Consider the following 15057-nt stretch of genomic DNA (forward strand, 5'->3'; position numbering starts at 1 on the left):
ATCAATACATGTCATAACGAATGCGTATTCCATTTTTGAAAATAAATCTAATATAAAAATAATGAAATAGAAAATAAATTATATTCGAAATATTAAAATGAAAATTTAAATAAAGAACAAAGTTGCGGGTAGATCTGCTAATGGACTATATAACTAAACACTCATTCCTTGTCCCACGAAGCATCGCATTACCCAGCTCACTGAGCACTCGCGGTACATTAGACAAAGGTTCCAGTCGAGATGAGGATAGCAATTTATAAAATATTGTATCGAATTGATGAACCAATAGCTACCTCTTGAAATACTTAAGAGGGAAACGATAATACAGTTCAGTATTGTGAATATAGAGAATGAGAAACAATTGATTTTGATATAATTGAATTTGACCTTTATTGCAAACAGATAAGAGGCAATCATCTAAGAAATTGTAGTTTACACAAATTCGTTCTATAACGGTTTATTTGAATTTTATAATTTAAATCTTTTATATGTCAGTCAATCAGTTATTCCTTTACACCTACATAAGAGAAGAGCCAGAAACAAATTCAGTACACACTCTTTTTTTAAATAAATATAAAGTTGACATACAGCCTCATCTATGAAGGTTATATTTTTTATTGAAAGGCAAATAATTTTAATTATTTACTTGAAATATGATCAGTGGTAATATTAAAACAGTGTTTAATGGAAATACTCTGTGTAATCGCGTGTTTGAACATGAACAATACAACGGATATTTAATATTATTTATCACACAATGAATGTAAGTGTAAACAGAACAGTCGACAGAATCATTTGCCTATAAATTTGAAACGCGTGTATCTCGATACGAGTTAAACCAATACATTTCGATGTGAATATGAAAACATTTAACTGCGATCGACAGCTTTATCGTTATTTTCTTTAGTCCACGGTCCATTGGCGACACACACCCTGCATTTAGATCTCGACAGAGGAATTTGCAATGTCGCTTTAGTGTGATTAGATTTACTTGTGTCCTATGTGCAGAGAATGGGCTTAATTAGAAATTTATCTCATAAATTGCTATCGAATTCGTAATGTTTTATATTTAATTAAGGATTTGACATAAAAAAAATAATTACAAAATCATATTTTTCAATTCAAAATCATAAAGATTAAAATATAATCCATACATTCAAACTCATATTATTTTTTTAAACTACTAGCGTTTTATTAATTTCTTACCTTGGCGTAGTCACTCGATATTATTATTATTATTTATAAAATAGGCGGACCAGCAAATGGGTTACCTATTAGTAATTGGTCACCACCGCCCATAGATATTATGGCTGTAAAAAATATTAACCGTTACTTACATCGCCTTTGCGTCACCTTGGGAACTAAGATTTTATGTCCCTTGTCCCTGCAGTTACACTGTCACCCTTCAAACCGGAGCACTGCAATGCTAAGTATTGCTGTTTAGTGGTATAATATATGATAAGTGGGTAGTACCTACCCAGACGACACAAATAACCCTACCACCAAATCTCAACAAGAAAGCTTCGGAAAGAAACAGCACAGACTTAAGAAGAACTTGCAAAATAAAGTCACTGGGATTATGGTTTTTCTACCAATTTAATCATTATCTTTTCGTTTCCTGTAAATTTTACAATCTTTTGTAGAACTTTTTGTTAGTGTATTTGGGTCAAATTTGGAAACTGAATTCTAAATCGGTTCGTCTCAATCGATGGAGCTGATATTATTTATATTTTGGTGTTAGTGACAGAAATAATCTCGTAAACCTAATTGATTGATTGTAGAACATAAATACAATGAAAGTTCTTTTTACGATTGCCTTTTTTAATATATTTCAAATAAGTTGGGAGTCCGGCAAATAAAAAAAAGATTGGCCTATTGCCGGATGAACACGTAAAAATGGAAATGTGCAGCCAATTTTAATAATGAGCTTAAGTAATGCAAGTGATAAATATAGTTGAATCATTCAATCTGTTTAAATATTTTTCAAATTGAATATTTTATAGTTGGTATTTTTTTATTAAAATTATGCAGGATATCTGCCAAATGGCCTCCCAATCTTGGGTTTGTTTCTAGAGCATGTAGTTGTACTGGCACACTGAACCTTCAAACTGGAATACAACAATAATAAGTATTGCAGTTTGACGGCAGAATATGTTACGACTCGATGGTACATACCCTTTTTTATCGCTGGAAAAACGTGTTACGCGTTTCCTCCACGGGAACAGTGGGATATGTGGGGCTTGCCAGTGTCCAAGGCGCCGAGTGCGCTCCGAACATCGGAATACCCACTAAAAAACCAGCGGTACCCTTTCCGTCTTAACGAGGAGTGCCACGAGATCGCTTTCGCATGCTACCGTGACGCTCTGACGGCCGGCCCGCCCATGCGGGCCTCCATTCTCTAAGGAGGGTTCCCAGGGTACTGTGAACCCCCCTACGATGGCACATACCCAGTCCAACCACCAAGTAAATTTAACTTAGCCTTTTAGTAATAATAACATTAAAATTGTTTTATTTCAGTTTCCTGGCCGTTGTGCTCATAGACACGGTCATGACATATCCACGGAGTTTCCAGAAGTTTTAGACGCTCATCATGACAACACGACACATCATGGAAAGGTACATTAAAAAAATATTATAATATTTGTAAGTTTTCTATATTAATGTATGATGTATAATGTGACAATAATATTTATATAATAATTTCTACTAGAAGGCAGACAAAGAACAATTATTCAACTTAATAGTAAATTCTCAGCCACCCACATGCTTAAACCACATTTTCATAAATAAAATTAATAACTTCTTAAAACAAAGATAATATTTCGAAAGAAAAAAAAATGAACTCTAAATGTTATTGAGAATTCTAAAATATGGGAAAATTTAATACAAAATTGATCTTCAAATACTAAACTTACTGAATATGAACATCAAGATTGTGTTGTACTGTATATGGTTTATTTGTTTACGTAATTCAATATTATATGGGTTGTATGCTCGCTGGCTTTAAACAAACAAATTGTTACATAACAAATATTAGAACACTATGCAAATTACGTATCTTAGATTATGTATTATAATTATGTACTATATCATTTTGATAAATAAATAATAAATATTTATCACGTTATCTATTTATATAAAAGAATGACTGAAAAATTAAATTTAACAAATGAATGCCTAAGGTAGTGAGTGATGAAGGGGATGAAGGTGTGTATGACAATCCCTCGTTATTGAAGAAATAGCTAAGGAAATTGGTACTTAACAATTCTAAATTATGACGCGAGCGAAGCCGCGAGTAAAGCGCAAAAACTAGTACAATATGAAAACTGAATATATATAATATACAGTACAGTACAGTAACAGCCTGTAAATGTCCCACTGCTAGGCTAAGGCCTCCTCTCTCTTTTTTTTTTTTTTGAGGAGAAGGTTTGGAGCTTATTCGACCACGCTGCTCCAGTGCGGGTTGGTGGAATACACATGTGGCAGAATTTCGATGAAATTAGACATGCAGGTTTCCTCACGATGTTTTCCTTCACCGAAAAGCACGAGATGAATTATAAACAGAAATTAAGCACATGTAAATTCAGAGGTGCTTGCCCGGGTTTGAACCCACGTTCATCGGTTAAGATTCACGCGTTTTTACCACTTTGCCATCTCGGCTTAATATATATATCGTAAGGAAACTAGCATTTGGCGTGTAAAAATTTGCCAGCGTTTCACTGAGTGGAGAGGAAAAGTATGAACTTATTCCACCAAGCTGGTAATGCAACCAGCATTGTTTTCTTTCACCATCAGGCACGAAATAATGCTTGCTCACGATTAAATCCGCAATCGGTTAAGATTTTCGTTATCGAGCCACTTTTCTATTTTCGCTGTTAATATGTACAGAAGTACATATTAACAGCGAAAATAGAATTAAAATAGAATATTGTAGAATACAGAATGTATTCTACAATAATAGAAATGAAAATATTATTCTCATCATATGCAGAGTTAAAAAAATACTGGAATTACCAAAACCTCCGATTTTTTTAATCCCATAGCCGGCAAAGGGGCTGTGGCCAAACTTCAAACAATCTCCAACTTATTTTTAAAAGAAGATAAAGTTTTTGCTCATCAGTAGTACGTTTTCTGTTAACACAAAAATCCGGTACTATATATTTTGCACAAAGTGCTATAAAGACTTAAAAACTGTCGCAAAAACAGCAGAGGACTGACAAATTGGAGTCGACTTTGGAGTTTAAAATTTGCATATGCCACTGTTGCTACTGTTGTTTCGAATCAAGTCGTTTATTTTTGGAGAAAGTTACGAAAAGTAGCGTTATATCGGGATTAATATATGTACTATTATCAAATAAATGAAATGAAAGCCGAGATGGCCCTGTGGTAAGAACGCGTGAATCTTAACCGATGATCGTGGGTTCAAACCCGGGCAAGCACCACTGAATTTTCATGTGCTTAATTTGTGATTATAATTCATCTCGTGCTTTACGGTGAAGGAAAACATCGTGAGGAAACCTGCATGTGTCTAATTTCACTGAAGTTCTGCCACATGTGAATTCTACCAACCCGCATTGGAGCAGCGTGGTGGAAAAAGCTCCAAAACCTTCTCCTCAAAAAGAGGAGAGGAGGCCTTTAGCCCAGCAGTGGGACATTCACAGGCTGTTACGGTTATCAAATAAAGCGTTATTAGATGAAATCGAAGTGCCGGTAAATAATGAACATATTATAGTGTAGTTATATAGTATAGTATATTAGTATACTGAGTGATTGTGTTGGGAAGTAATGGAAAGCCCACAAGGCCGCAGATCCCGAGATCTTATGACCAAACCCCGGGTTGGGTTGATTAAAAAAATTATTAGTAGAAGGGGTCTGGAAATTGGCACCTGAAGTTTTTCTAGTATCGTTCTATCTAGTAATGTCAAATATCGTTCCATCAGATAAGCGTAAGGGAATAGTGCGCTTGTGTTTGCAAAAACATTTGTGCACTATTACACGTCTTGCGCATTGGCTCCATTGAAAAAGGCCACTTTATCCGAAATCCGTGAAGAAAACAACATCATCAACAGTATATCCCTAATACTAGAATTATCCGCTTTTCGACGTTACTTGTACCACACCTAACCCTATGATATTGTACATTTTGATTGTAAATTCCTCGTTGGCTGGTTGTTTTTACTACAGCCTTGTTTAGCGTCTGCGATGATAATACGGCAAGACAGGTTGTTTGCTTTGCATTTACTCAGGATGATGTTGGCTCTTCAAGGAAAATTGAGTGCCTTAGTTTCGACCTATTTAATAAGGGCTTAAGAGTTTTTGTTATAAGCGATTATTTAATGTTTTATTATACGCAAAAAATGTATATACGGATAAAATTATAACAATCTATACTAAGAGACATACTTTTTTAAATAGGGCAAATAGGGCACCTGTTCGTACGTGGTCACCACCACCAAATATTAACCATCCCTTGCATCACCAATGTTGATGGCGCCACCAACATTGGGAACTAAAATGTCAGGTGCCTTCTGTAATTTTGTTTCAGTTTAATTACAACCGTTCGCTATATTTAAATTTTTAATATGATTGCTTACAAAACTATATTATAAAATCAAATTTTATTCATGTTCTATTAAAATAATCCAAGTTAAATCGTATTAATTAATATTATTGCTTCATAAAATTAATGTCAGTATTATGCCTAATTAAATTTAAATTCATCGTATTTCAAGTTAAAAACTTGTTCAAATTAAAAATGTGTGATAATTAAATAACTAATTTGTTAGTATAAATAAGGTTATTATAATTTTATCCATCAATATAATTACTTAACATAATAGAATTAAATAATCAACATAAATAATGAAATATAATCGCCATAGCATTAATTATAACAGATAGGCGTAATGTAAGGCGGGAATGACCTGTTGAAAGAGACGGTTTAACCCGGGTAGGTACCAACTACTCATATTCTATTTTTGAGTGCTGATTCTTCTCGGCGGTGACGATGACGGCGTCGTCTCGGCCCTCCCACAGCCCAGACACCCGGAGCTTAAATAATAGGGCGCGACCCTGGGGCCGTAGATGCGTGAGGTGGGGGGCTCGAGTGCCCTATTTCAGACGGCCCTGAGGAGGATGGCAGCCGGGATGGCCTCGCGCTGCTGCACGCACTAGCGAGTAGTGCGGGGGGTGAGATTACCTTCGCCACCTGAAGAGAGTTTCGCCGAGCCACGAGTGGAGCAAAGCACGGGAGAGGCCGCGGATGCATTATATCAACACGACCCCGCAGCCTCTCCGATCCCGCAGCCGTTTTAGTGGGTAAGAATCCCACATAACCCGGTTCCAGCCCCATGGGATCCGGTTGCCTTTCTGAAGGTTTCCACTGCGAGGAAAAAAAAGTGGCACAAGAGTTATAACAACTTAATTCCCAAGGTTGGTGGCGCACTGGTGACGTAAGAGATGGTTAATAATTCTTAGAATACCAATTTCTATGGCCGGTGGTGACCACTTACAAGGCCGACTGCCAATCTGTCTACCTAATATAATAAAAAATTAAAATATCAAATAATTAATTGGGATTAATATTTAATTCACAACATATTATTTAAGCAAGCTAAAGGCCATTAGAATATGGTTATTACATTAAAGAAACGATTCGTTTGGCTTATGAATAGTAGAAAAGTCTACGATGCGTAATTCATAAGATACCGTCAAGCACAAGATTAAAATATAAATACAAAATAAGTCCATGAAAATTAAGTAATGCTTGCCCGGGTTTGAACCCACGGTCATCGGTTAAGATTCACGCGTTGTAGCCACTGGGTTATCTCGGCTTTTTAACTAATGAAGTACTATAACTAACAAATCACTATAAAACTTGCATAAAAAGATACAAAAAAAACTTTGATTAAGATATTCAATCTGCAAGTCCAAGCTTTATAACGATAATAATATGTACAAAATAATTTCAAAAGTAAACATTCTACAAGCTACGCTCGTAATACATAAAAAAATTCTTTTGGATGGAAGGCTTGAAGCCTCCCGAGGCATAAGAAATGTATACTCTCATTTACAATACAGCCTTCGTAATAATCCGGACCACATTTCGGTGTTCTTTTTTACATTCACAGAAATATTTTAATGGGTGACATATTGTGTATGATGTTCTTTGTTTTGTTTTAAGTTTAAAAAAAGAACGTTAATCGAATTAGAGTTGGGTATATGTGCCAAGTTTTTATAGTTTTTTGTATCTGTGCCTGTCTTACTTTCTTACCTATTTATAATATCATTTTTCTCGACTATCAAATTATAACTAAAACTACTTAGTCTAGACAGCTGTAATTTCAAATATATGTTTCTTTTATGACGTAAGCATCCGCTCAAAAATGCTATTTTGGACATTTCAACTTTGAGGAGGTAATGGGAGGTGTTAATGGGGGGGGGGGCGTAATGCGGTGCCAGACTGAGAACCTCAGACCCTGGATTGAGGTACCCTGAGACTGAGGTTCTCAGTATCCTGGGAATCCCTCCAGGAGAATGGAGGAGGGTTACGGTTGAATGCGCAAGCGATCCCGTGGCGCTCCTCATTAAGACGGAAAGGGTACCGCTGGTTTTTTTTGTGGGTATTCCGAGATTCAAGGCGCACTTGTCCCCTTGGAAACCGGTGAGTCCCACATACCCCACGACTGTTCCCGTGAGAGAAACGCGTAAAGCGTTTTTTCAGCGATAAAAAAAGACGTTAATTGGGGTAACTATTTATAAATTTTACTCAATGCCACCGACTGCGCCAGAATACCCTCTAAAAACCAGTGGTACACACTCCGTCTCTTGGCGAGCGTCACGGGATCGCTCAATTCAGTTTTGCCTGTTTAGGGTTGAACCCGGTATCATCGGTTGGGATTCACGTATTCTAACTACTGATTCAAAAATTAAAACAAAATGTTGGATGTAAACATTTTTTTTAGTTTATCTGAATCTGGTATGAATGATTTATCCCATATGACTGTGATGGCTTTTATTGCATAAAGAGAAAAATAGTTTTTCTGATGGATAAAACAGCAGAGCTCTATTTCTAATGCATACTGAACGATAATAAAAAAAAACAGTATTATACAGACTGAGAAAAAAAGCAAAAGTTTTTTTGACGATATTCATGGTATCTTAATAGTTATAAATATATAAAAAACTAATACCTGTATATTGAAAAAATTTAAAGATTCGTCGAATATAAATATGTTATACAAGTATATCATTAAAAGAGCATTGAGTTAACTAAGGATGGAACATTCTCGAACATGCCCGAGACTGTTGTATTAATGGTTTGTTAGTACGAGGTATGTACAAAATCACGTACAAGCGGAACCATAAAAAATAATAACTTATTATTTTTCGTTCCAGCTTCTACGAAATAAGACTAGACCCTCTTCAACTATGAAAAGACGTACGAAATGCACAACATAATTGGATTACGTTTGATTCGAGAACTCTTTGTATATTTTAAAAGAAAATTCGAATCCATTTTTATATCTATAAATTGTTTTCTAGCACTCATTTGTTATATTTCCCAATCGTTATTAATTGATAAAACGTATTGTTGTAAAACCTTGTCTCTTTAAATGACGTAATATCTTATGTACATCATTATAAATTGATATTGGTATGTATTTTTGAGGTTAATATACTTCGATATAATTAATAAATCACCTTGTTACGTTTATGTACTCGGAACACCATGAAAATTTCCGCTACACATTTGATTTTTAAAATTAAAAATAATCCGACTTTTCTCAGTAGCTATTAAAGTTAAAAACGACCTACATTGTTTATATAAAAGCCTTACAAAACATGAATATATATAATAATATTAATAATAAGTTTATTGTATCCGAAAGTGAACATCAAAAATAAACTGCGTATCGTATATGTAGAAAGCGATTTGAGAATAATTCCAATTAAAACATTTGGTTGTCTACCTAATTACGTTATGGGTAATACCCGAACGGTGGAAAATTATTTAATTGAATAGGAAATTAAAAACTTATAGCTAGCCTATCGTTTTATATCAAGTTAATTGAACCAGAAAGAAAAACATTGTTGATTTTCGGGAATACATTCCTTATTTCAAGCCATTTAAGGTTAAAATCCCATCATGACTATCAACCCGTTAAAGCTTTGAAAATAATTATTATTCCGGTCAGCGGTATGTAAAAAAGGCGCGTGATCAAAATCTCATATTCAAGGGATCGAGAAAATACAAATATGTTAAAGAGAACTCACTTAGATTGATATTGTTTGTATATTTATAGCTCTTATACGTGCATTTAGAACCCGGCCACATTAGCATAAAAATAATTTTCTTTTTGAATAACAGCCCAACCACATTATGGTTCCTTGGTTTGACAAAGTACGTAAATACCGTAACGAATATACAATAACATTATTTGTTTGCTTCATATAGTTTTTTTTATCATATATTTTGTTTAATGTTACATACAACAAAGAAAATGATGAAATTTGATTGGTTGAATTTAAACATCATTCAATCGTTATAGATTCTACCAATTAAAGTATTAGCTATAAAAATATCAGAAATATAATTTGATTAATTATTAAGTTCCGCTATCCCTTTTAAAAGTTAAAAAACATTTATTTTTAGTTTCTTCTTTATTATAGTGCACAAATGTATGTGCAACCATAGGTGACCTCTCTATTTCCTGACTCCCATAGTCCGAAGAAACAGCAATCTACGAACGGAGATGTATCGCGGGCGGCGCCAATGGGTCGAAGTGTTTTTGAGATACGGTATTATAACACTGTCAACTCCTAACTTCGTCCATTAATGAGAGATCCTTGACGGAAGTCAAGTGAAGTTAACTTTGATCAAACCCAACAACTTTGATCGGCCCGAACACGAATTTGAACTAGAGACCTCTTTGATCATCACAACTACATCAACAATATTGATAAGATATAATAAGATAAATAAAAAATAATAACATAAAACATAAAAAGTCGAGATGGCCCAGTGGTAAGAACGCGTGAATCTTAACCGATGAACGTGGGTTCAAATCCGGGCAAGCACCTCTGAATTTACATGTGCTTAATTTCTGTTTATAATTCATCTCGTGCTTTTCGGTGAAGGAAAACATCGTGAGGAAACCTGCATGTGTCTTATTTCATCGAAATTCTGCCACATGTGTATTCCACCAACCCGCACTGGAGCAGCGTGGTGGAATAAGCTCCAAACCTTCTCCTCAAAAAGGGAGAGGAGGCCTTAGCCCAGCAGTGGGACATTTATAGGCTGTTACTGTACTGTTACTGTAAATAAAAAATCTAATAGGGAGTCTCAAAATTCTCAAATAAACTATCATTTGTTTCATTTCAAAGTTTACAAACAATTAGTTTTTACGCCGAACTAAATTCGGGGGATCAAATGATAAATAAAACAAAGGAAGTGCTTTCCACTGTTCACACAAATAAAATTACACACACTATTTACATGTATAAACAATAACGAATATTTAGACAGCGCGATTCAGAAAATTGACGTATTGAATAAGCGCCATCTATCGCTATTGGGTTGTAATACATTCTATTATACAATTGAAACTTATATTAATGCTATTACGAGATAATTTTCTTTCTATAACTTGATACTCGTTTATTCGTAAACAAAGCGAGCTTCGAACTTGCTTCAATAACAATTTAAATTACAGTCTATTGTATATCCCCATCGACCACATCAAACATCTGTTTCATCTCAAATAACAAATTAAATTCCTATGCAATATCGCCAAAGTTTGTGACTTAGCACTTCTTATTTATAATTTAAATAATTTCTTGTCTATATTTTAGTGCTTAAGGCTTTTTATTTAGATTGATACTTATCAAATATTTAGTATTGTAGTGTGTCTGAACGTTGAGTGAGCTTATGCAACAATAGAGACAATAAAAATAACTTATAAGGGTAGCGGTGGTTAATATTTCTCACAATGCCAATGTCTATCTAATAAAAAAAAAAGTTAAGGATTATGTGATACTTATTTGTTATTGTTTATAACTGGTGTTCGATATTTGAAATAGTTGTCTATTATTTTGTCGTAATTAAGAACTAGATGGTATAATACATACGACCGTATTTTATCATATTATATTTTCTTTTTAAAATCAGCCGTCAAAAATGTCAGTAAAATAAGTCTAAATTTTTATCATCTAAAATCTAAATAATTACATGTCAAAATGTTTTGCTTACTTTTGCTATATTCAGATTAAAAAATAAAAAATATTACACCGTATTTCGTCCCGTCGTTTTTAATATTGACGCTGCAACAAGATAATCATCTAATCTTTGCTACGCGGAGGCATAATCTAGTGCTTCAGATAAAGCCTAGCTTGTCACGGAATTCTAGGAAAATAGCCAGACTCCATTACTCAGTACTTGAAGCTTGGCGGTAACCCAAAAGAGATTAGCTGAGAATATTACTTCTAACTAAAATACTTAGTGTAAACAATTTATTGATTTGTCGCTGACAATTTTAGACTTTAACGTATCTAACAATAGTTTATCGGATATATTAACGAAAAACTGACTAACATTATCGATTCTACTCTTTGATAATTTCATGTAGGATAGAGAAGACGCCGTAATCCGTAACAGCCTGTGAATGTCTCACTGCTGGTCTGCAAGCCTCCTCTCCCTTTTTGAGGAGAAGGTTTGCAGCTTATTCTACTACGCTGCTCCAGTGCGGGTTGAAAAAATACACATGTGGCAGAATTACAGTGAAATTAGACACATGCACGTTTCCTCACGATGTTTTCCTTCGCCGTAAAGCAGGAGATAAATTATAATCACAAATTAAGCACATGAAAATTCAGTGGTGCTTGCCCGGGTTTGAACCGACGATCATCGGTTAAGATTCACGCAATCTTACCACTGAGCCATCTCGACGCGAAGGAGATTAATATGTCGAAAATACAAAATCAGTTAAATTTTGAAAACAACACATTCACATATATTTATTCCGCTGCTGCAGCTGCAGGTTAAAGAAGATTCTTCCAGATTGCGCGATTCATTGTCGTCGTTCATTGGGCAAACGACATCCCAATACACTACAACCCCAATACACGACAATAGTAAGCAGGGAGGGAGACAAATTTATATATTTTGATATAAGTTAGAAAGAGTTAATGTGTATTCTTTTTAGTGTTGCGAGTATAATGAATTAAACTTGTAGTAACACTCAAATTGTCAAGAGATACACTTCATACATCTATATTATGAGTTTGTCAAGTATGATTTTTTTAGAGTACTAATAGAAAGGGTAGCCTTAAACATATTATTCTCTGTCTTTTGTTTCTCAGAGCGTTGTATCTTTAGGACTATCATTTTTACCAGCAGAAAAGAAAAAGGAAACATAGCTGACTTTGTACACAGATTATGTTCAGTAACGACCTTAATCATAACAAATACTAAATAATAAAATTACTATTCGAAAGCGATAAATAAAAGCTGACTTTTTTGACTGGTATTTTGTAAATAAAAATAATTTCATTTTAACAAACTTTTACAAAAACATTCAAATTATATATGTATTATAAAATAGTATTTTATGGTAATTGGAAATAACTTTGAATATATATCATAGTTATTTCAATCATAGATTAGTTATCTAATTATTATTAAAATATCAAATTAGAGGTTTAGTTATAATTGGATGCTGTTTAAATTTAATACTAGCAGTTGATATTAAGTTATTTTAAAATATAATTTAATAAGCCCTGAACTGCAATTTAGAACTAAAATGAAATTTCGATGAACGATCTTTTTTCAAAGAAGTTAACAAAGGAAAGCTAATAAATAAATATGGAATTAAAAACAAAAGCATAGTTTCGCTTATAAAATTAATATATATATATATATATATATGTGTAAGTATAACATAGTAGCAATAGCCTACGTATACGCAATACGCACACATAAGGGAGTAGTGAGCGGTGGCGGAGGGCATAACGATAAGGGAGCGTCATGCCGTTTGCCGTCGCGGCATACGAATCGTTTTTACCTCCAAAGTGCGCCGATAGATGTTTTAATGGTACTTGTTTGCTTTTGAACGTGACCTGCAGTTAAGATCTTTATCTATTCATTGCACTCTATGAATATCTCAGCGCAAAAAGTGTTTTTTAATCGAGATCGGAAAAAGAAGCTTCTCACTTCAGTTGTATTTTTATATGTTTTGGGTAAAATTATTCACAAAATAATAGAAAACAAACTTATATCTAATATTGTATATTAATAACCTATATATTATATATTTAACAGGAAAGAGGTGGATGGTCACAATGGAGCGAGTGGTCACTGTGCTCGAGGACCTGTGACGGTGGCGTATCCAGACAGCTCAGAACATGCTCCTCACCCTCAGGCTGTCGTGGAGAGCCAGTGCGATACAAAATATGTAATATGCAGGTAAGGCACCTATTATATATGATAGATGTTGTTATATATGTTTGAGATTACATCGGCATTGTTTGACCGTAAAATTGACATTAAATCATAATGACATTGCTGTCCTCTTTTATACCATTCACCCAATCACCATGACAATTTGTATATATACATACAGGTTTTTGTTAGTACTAGATAAATAATTTTCCGATTCCGCATAACGCACGGTACACGTTCCTATAAAAACTCCGCAGATATTTTTATGTATGCCAATTCATTTAAAATGTTTGCTAATAAAACGTTAATAAATTAGATTTCATTTTAATAAAATAATTATAAAAATTAAAACCAACATTATAAAGATGATATGTAAAAGCTCGGAGTGCTAAATGAACTCTATTGACTTTGCCTCACTCTCATAATCCCATCTTAATAATCTGACACTACCAGAATGAATGGAGGCGTTACGGCAGACGCCTGTATAATGATAAATAATTGGCAAAAATCTCGATAACTCTTTAATACTGATCTGGGATTTCCAATTGGAACTCAAGACTTCAGGGTGTGTAGTCATGCTAACCATAAACGAATGAGGCAGTTAGATATATGAGAATGGATTACTTGCGAATGGGAAGGTACCACACCTTCCCAGAGGGGCTTGTTCAGATCCTAGTACCAGTTAAAGTCTAATTTATCATTTCGTTTCCACTTCATTTCTAAAGTAACGCTAATGTGGTTTCAACCTATAAAACTTTGATTTATACCAACACTTACCGGTTACCTGAAAATTAGTTTCGGTGATCGTAAATTTTTTTTGAAAACCGTTGAAAAATTACAGTCCATTTTCACTAATGATTTTCTTCATTGAGATTTGGTTTAACCTAAATTAACCAACCAGACCAATTCTGCAATTTTTAAACTATTTGATTACGAGAACACGTAAAAATCTCAAAATCTGAAATTGGGTATGTAAAAGTAATTTGTTGTTTTCATTTCACATGTTTTTTGGTTGGGCAGAAACGACCCCTTACGCAAAACGGGTTAACTGAACTGTAAAGTGTTCATTATATTATTATTATTAATTAACCTGAATTCACTTACGTTTGTATCAAGGAATGCTCGAAATGTTTCTGAGATACTACAGCAGTGCTATTATGCAACAACTTGATATATATGTAATATATATCACTCGTGAAGTGTTGAAAACCGACTCACGCTGATACATTATTCCGATGTATTATTCTCTGAATATTATAATTAATGTAAAATCAATTATAACATCCGTTATACATCTTTACTACTCAAATTATTAAAAATTATGGAAAAATTATTACATGAATTTGCATTTTTCGAACACTTTAATTCAGACTTTAACTGACCCGTTTTATTTCTGTCCCGATTCTGGGTGTATTATTTGCACATTTATTTCAAATGATATGTTTAAATAAATATGTATATCAGTCACATTTACCAATAAAACAGGCATTAAGGTACTTAAAGAACAGACGGCCGTGTGCTTAGCTAAAAGTAAATCTTCAATGTTGTGTGCTTATTTACAAACAGCTTTCTACGATATTAACAAATATAATCATAGTAATTATTATGAGCATAACCCT

The 15057-nt window shown here is 33.9% G+C and overlaps 1 protein-coding gene across 1 annotated transcript in view; it reads left to right on the forward strand.

Annotated features, from left to right (window-relative positions):
• LOC126777720 (protein madd-4) overlaps positions 1-15057 on the forward strand; it is a 418598-nt gene that overhangs the window by 293642 nt on the left and 109899 nt on the right. The window contains exons 5-6 of the mRNA XM_050500874.1: positions 2518-2616; positions 13319-13462. Coding sequence (XP_050356831.1) covers positions 2518-2616; positions 13319-13462 — 243 coding nt within the window. The remainder of the gene's footprint in view (positions 1-2517; positions 2617-13318; positions 13463-15057) is intronic.

This window comes from Nymphalis io, chromosome 23 (assembly GCF_905147045.1).
Source record: "Nymphalis io chromosome 23, ilAglIoxx1.1, whole genome shotgun sequence".
Lineage (NCBI taxonomy): Eukaryota > Metazoa > Arthropoda > Insecta > Lepidoptera > Nymphalidae > Nymphalis > Nymphalis io.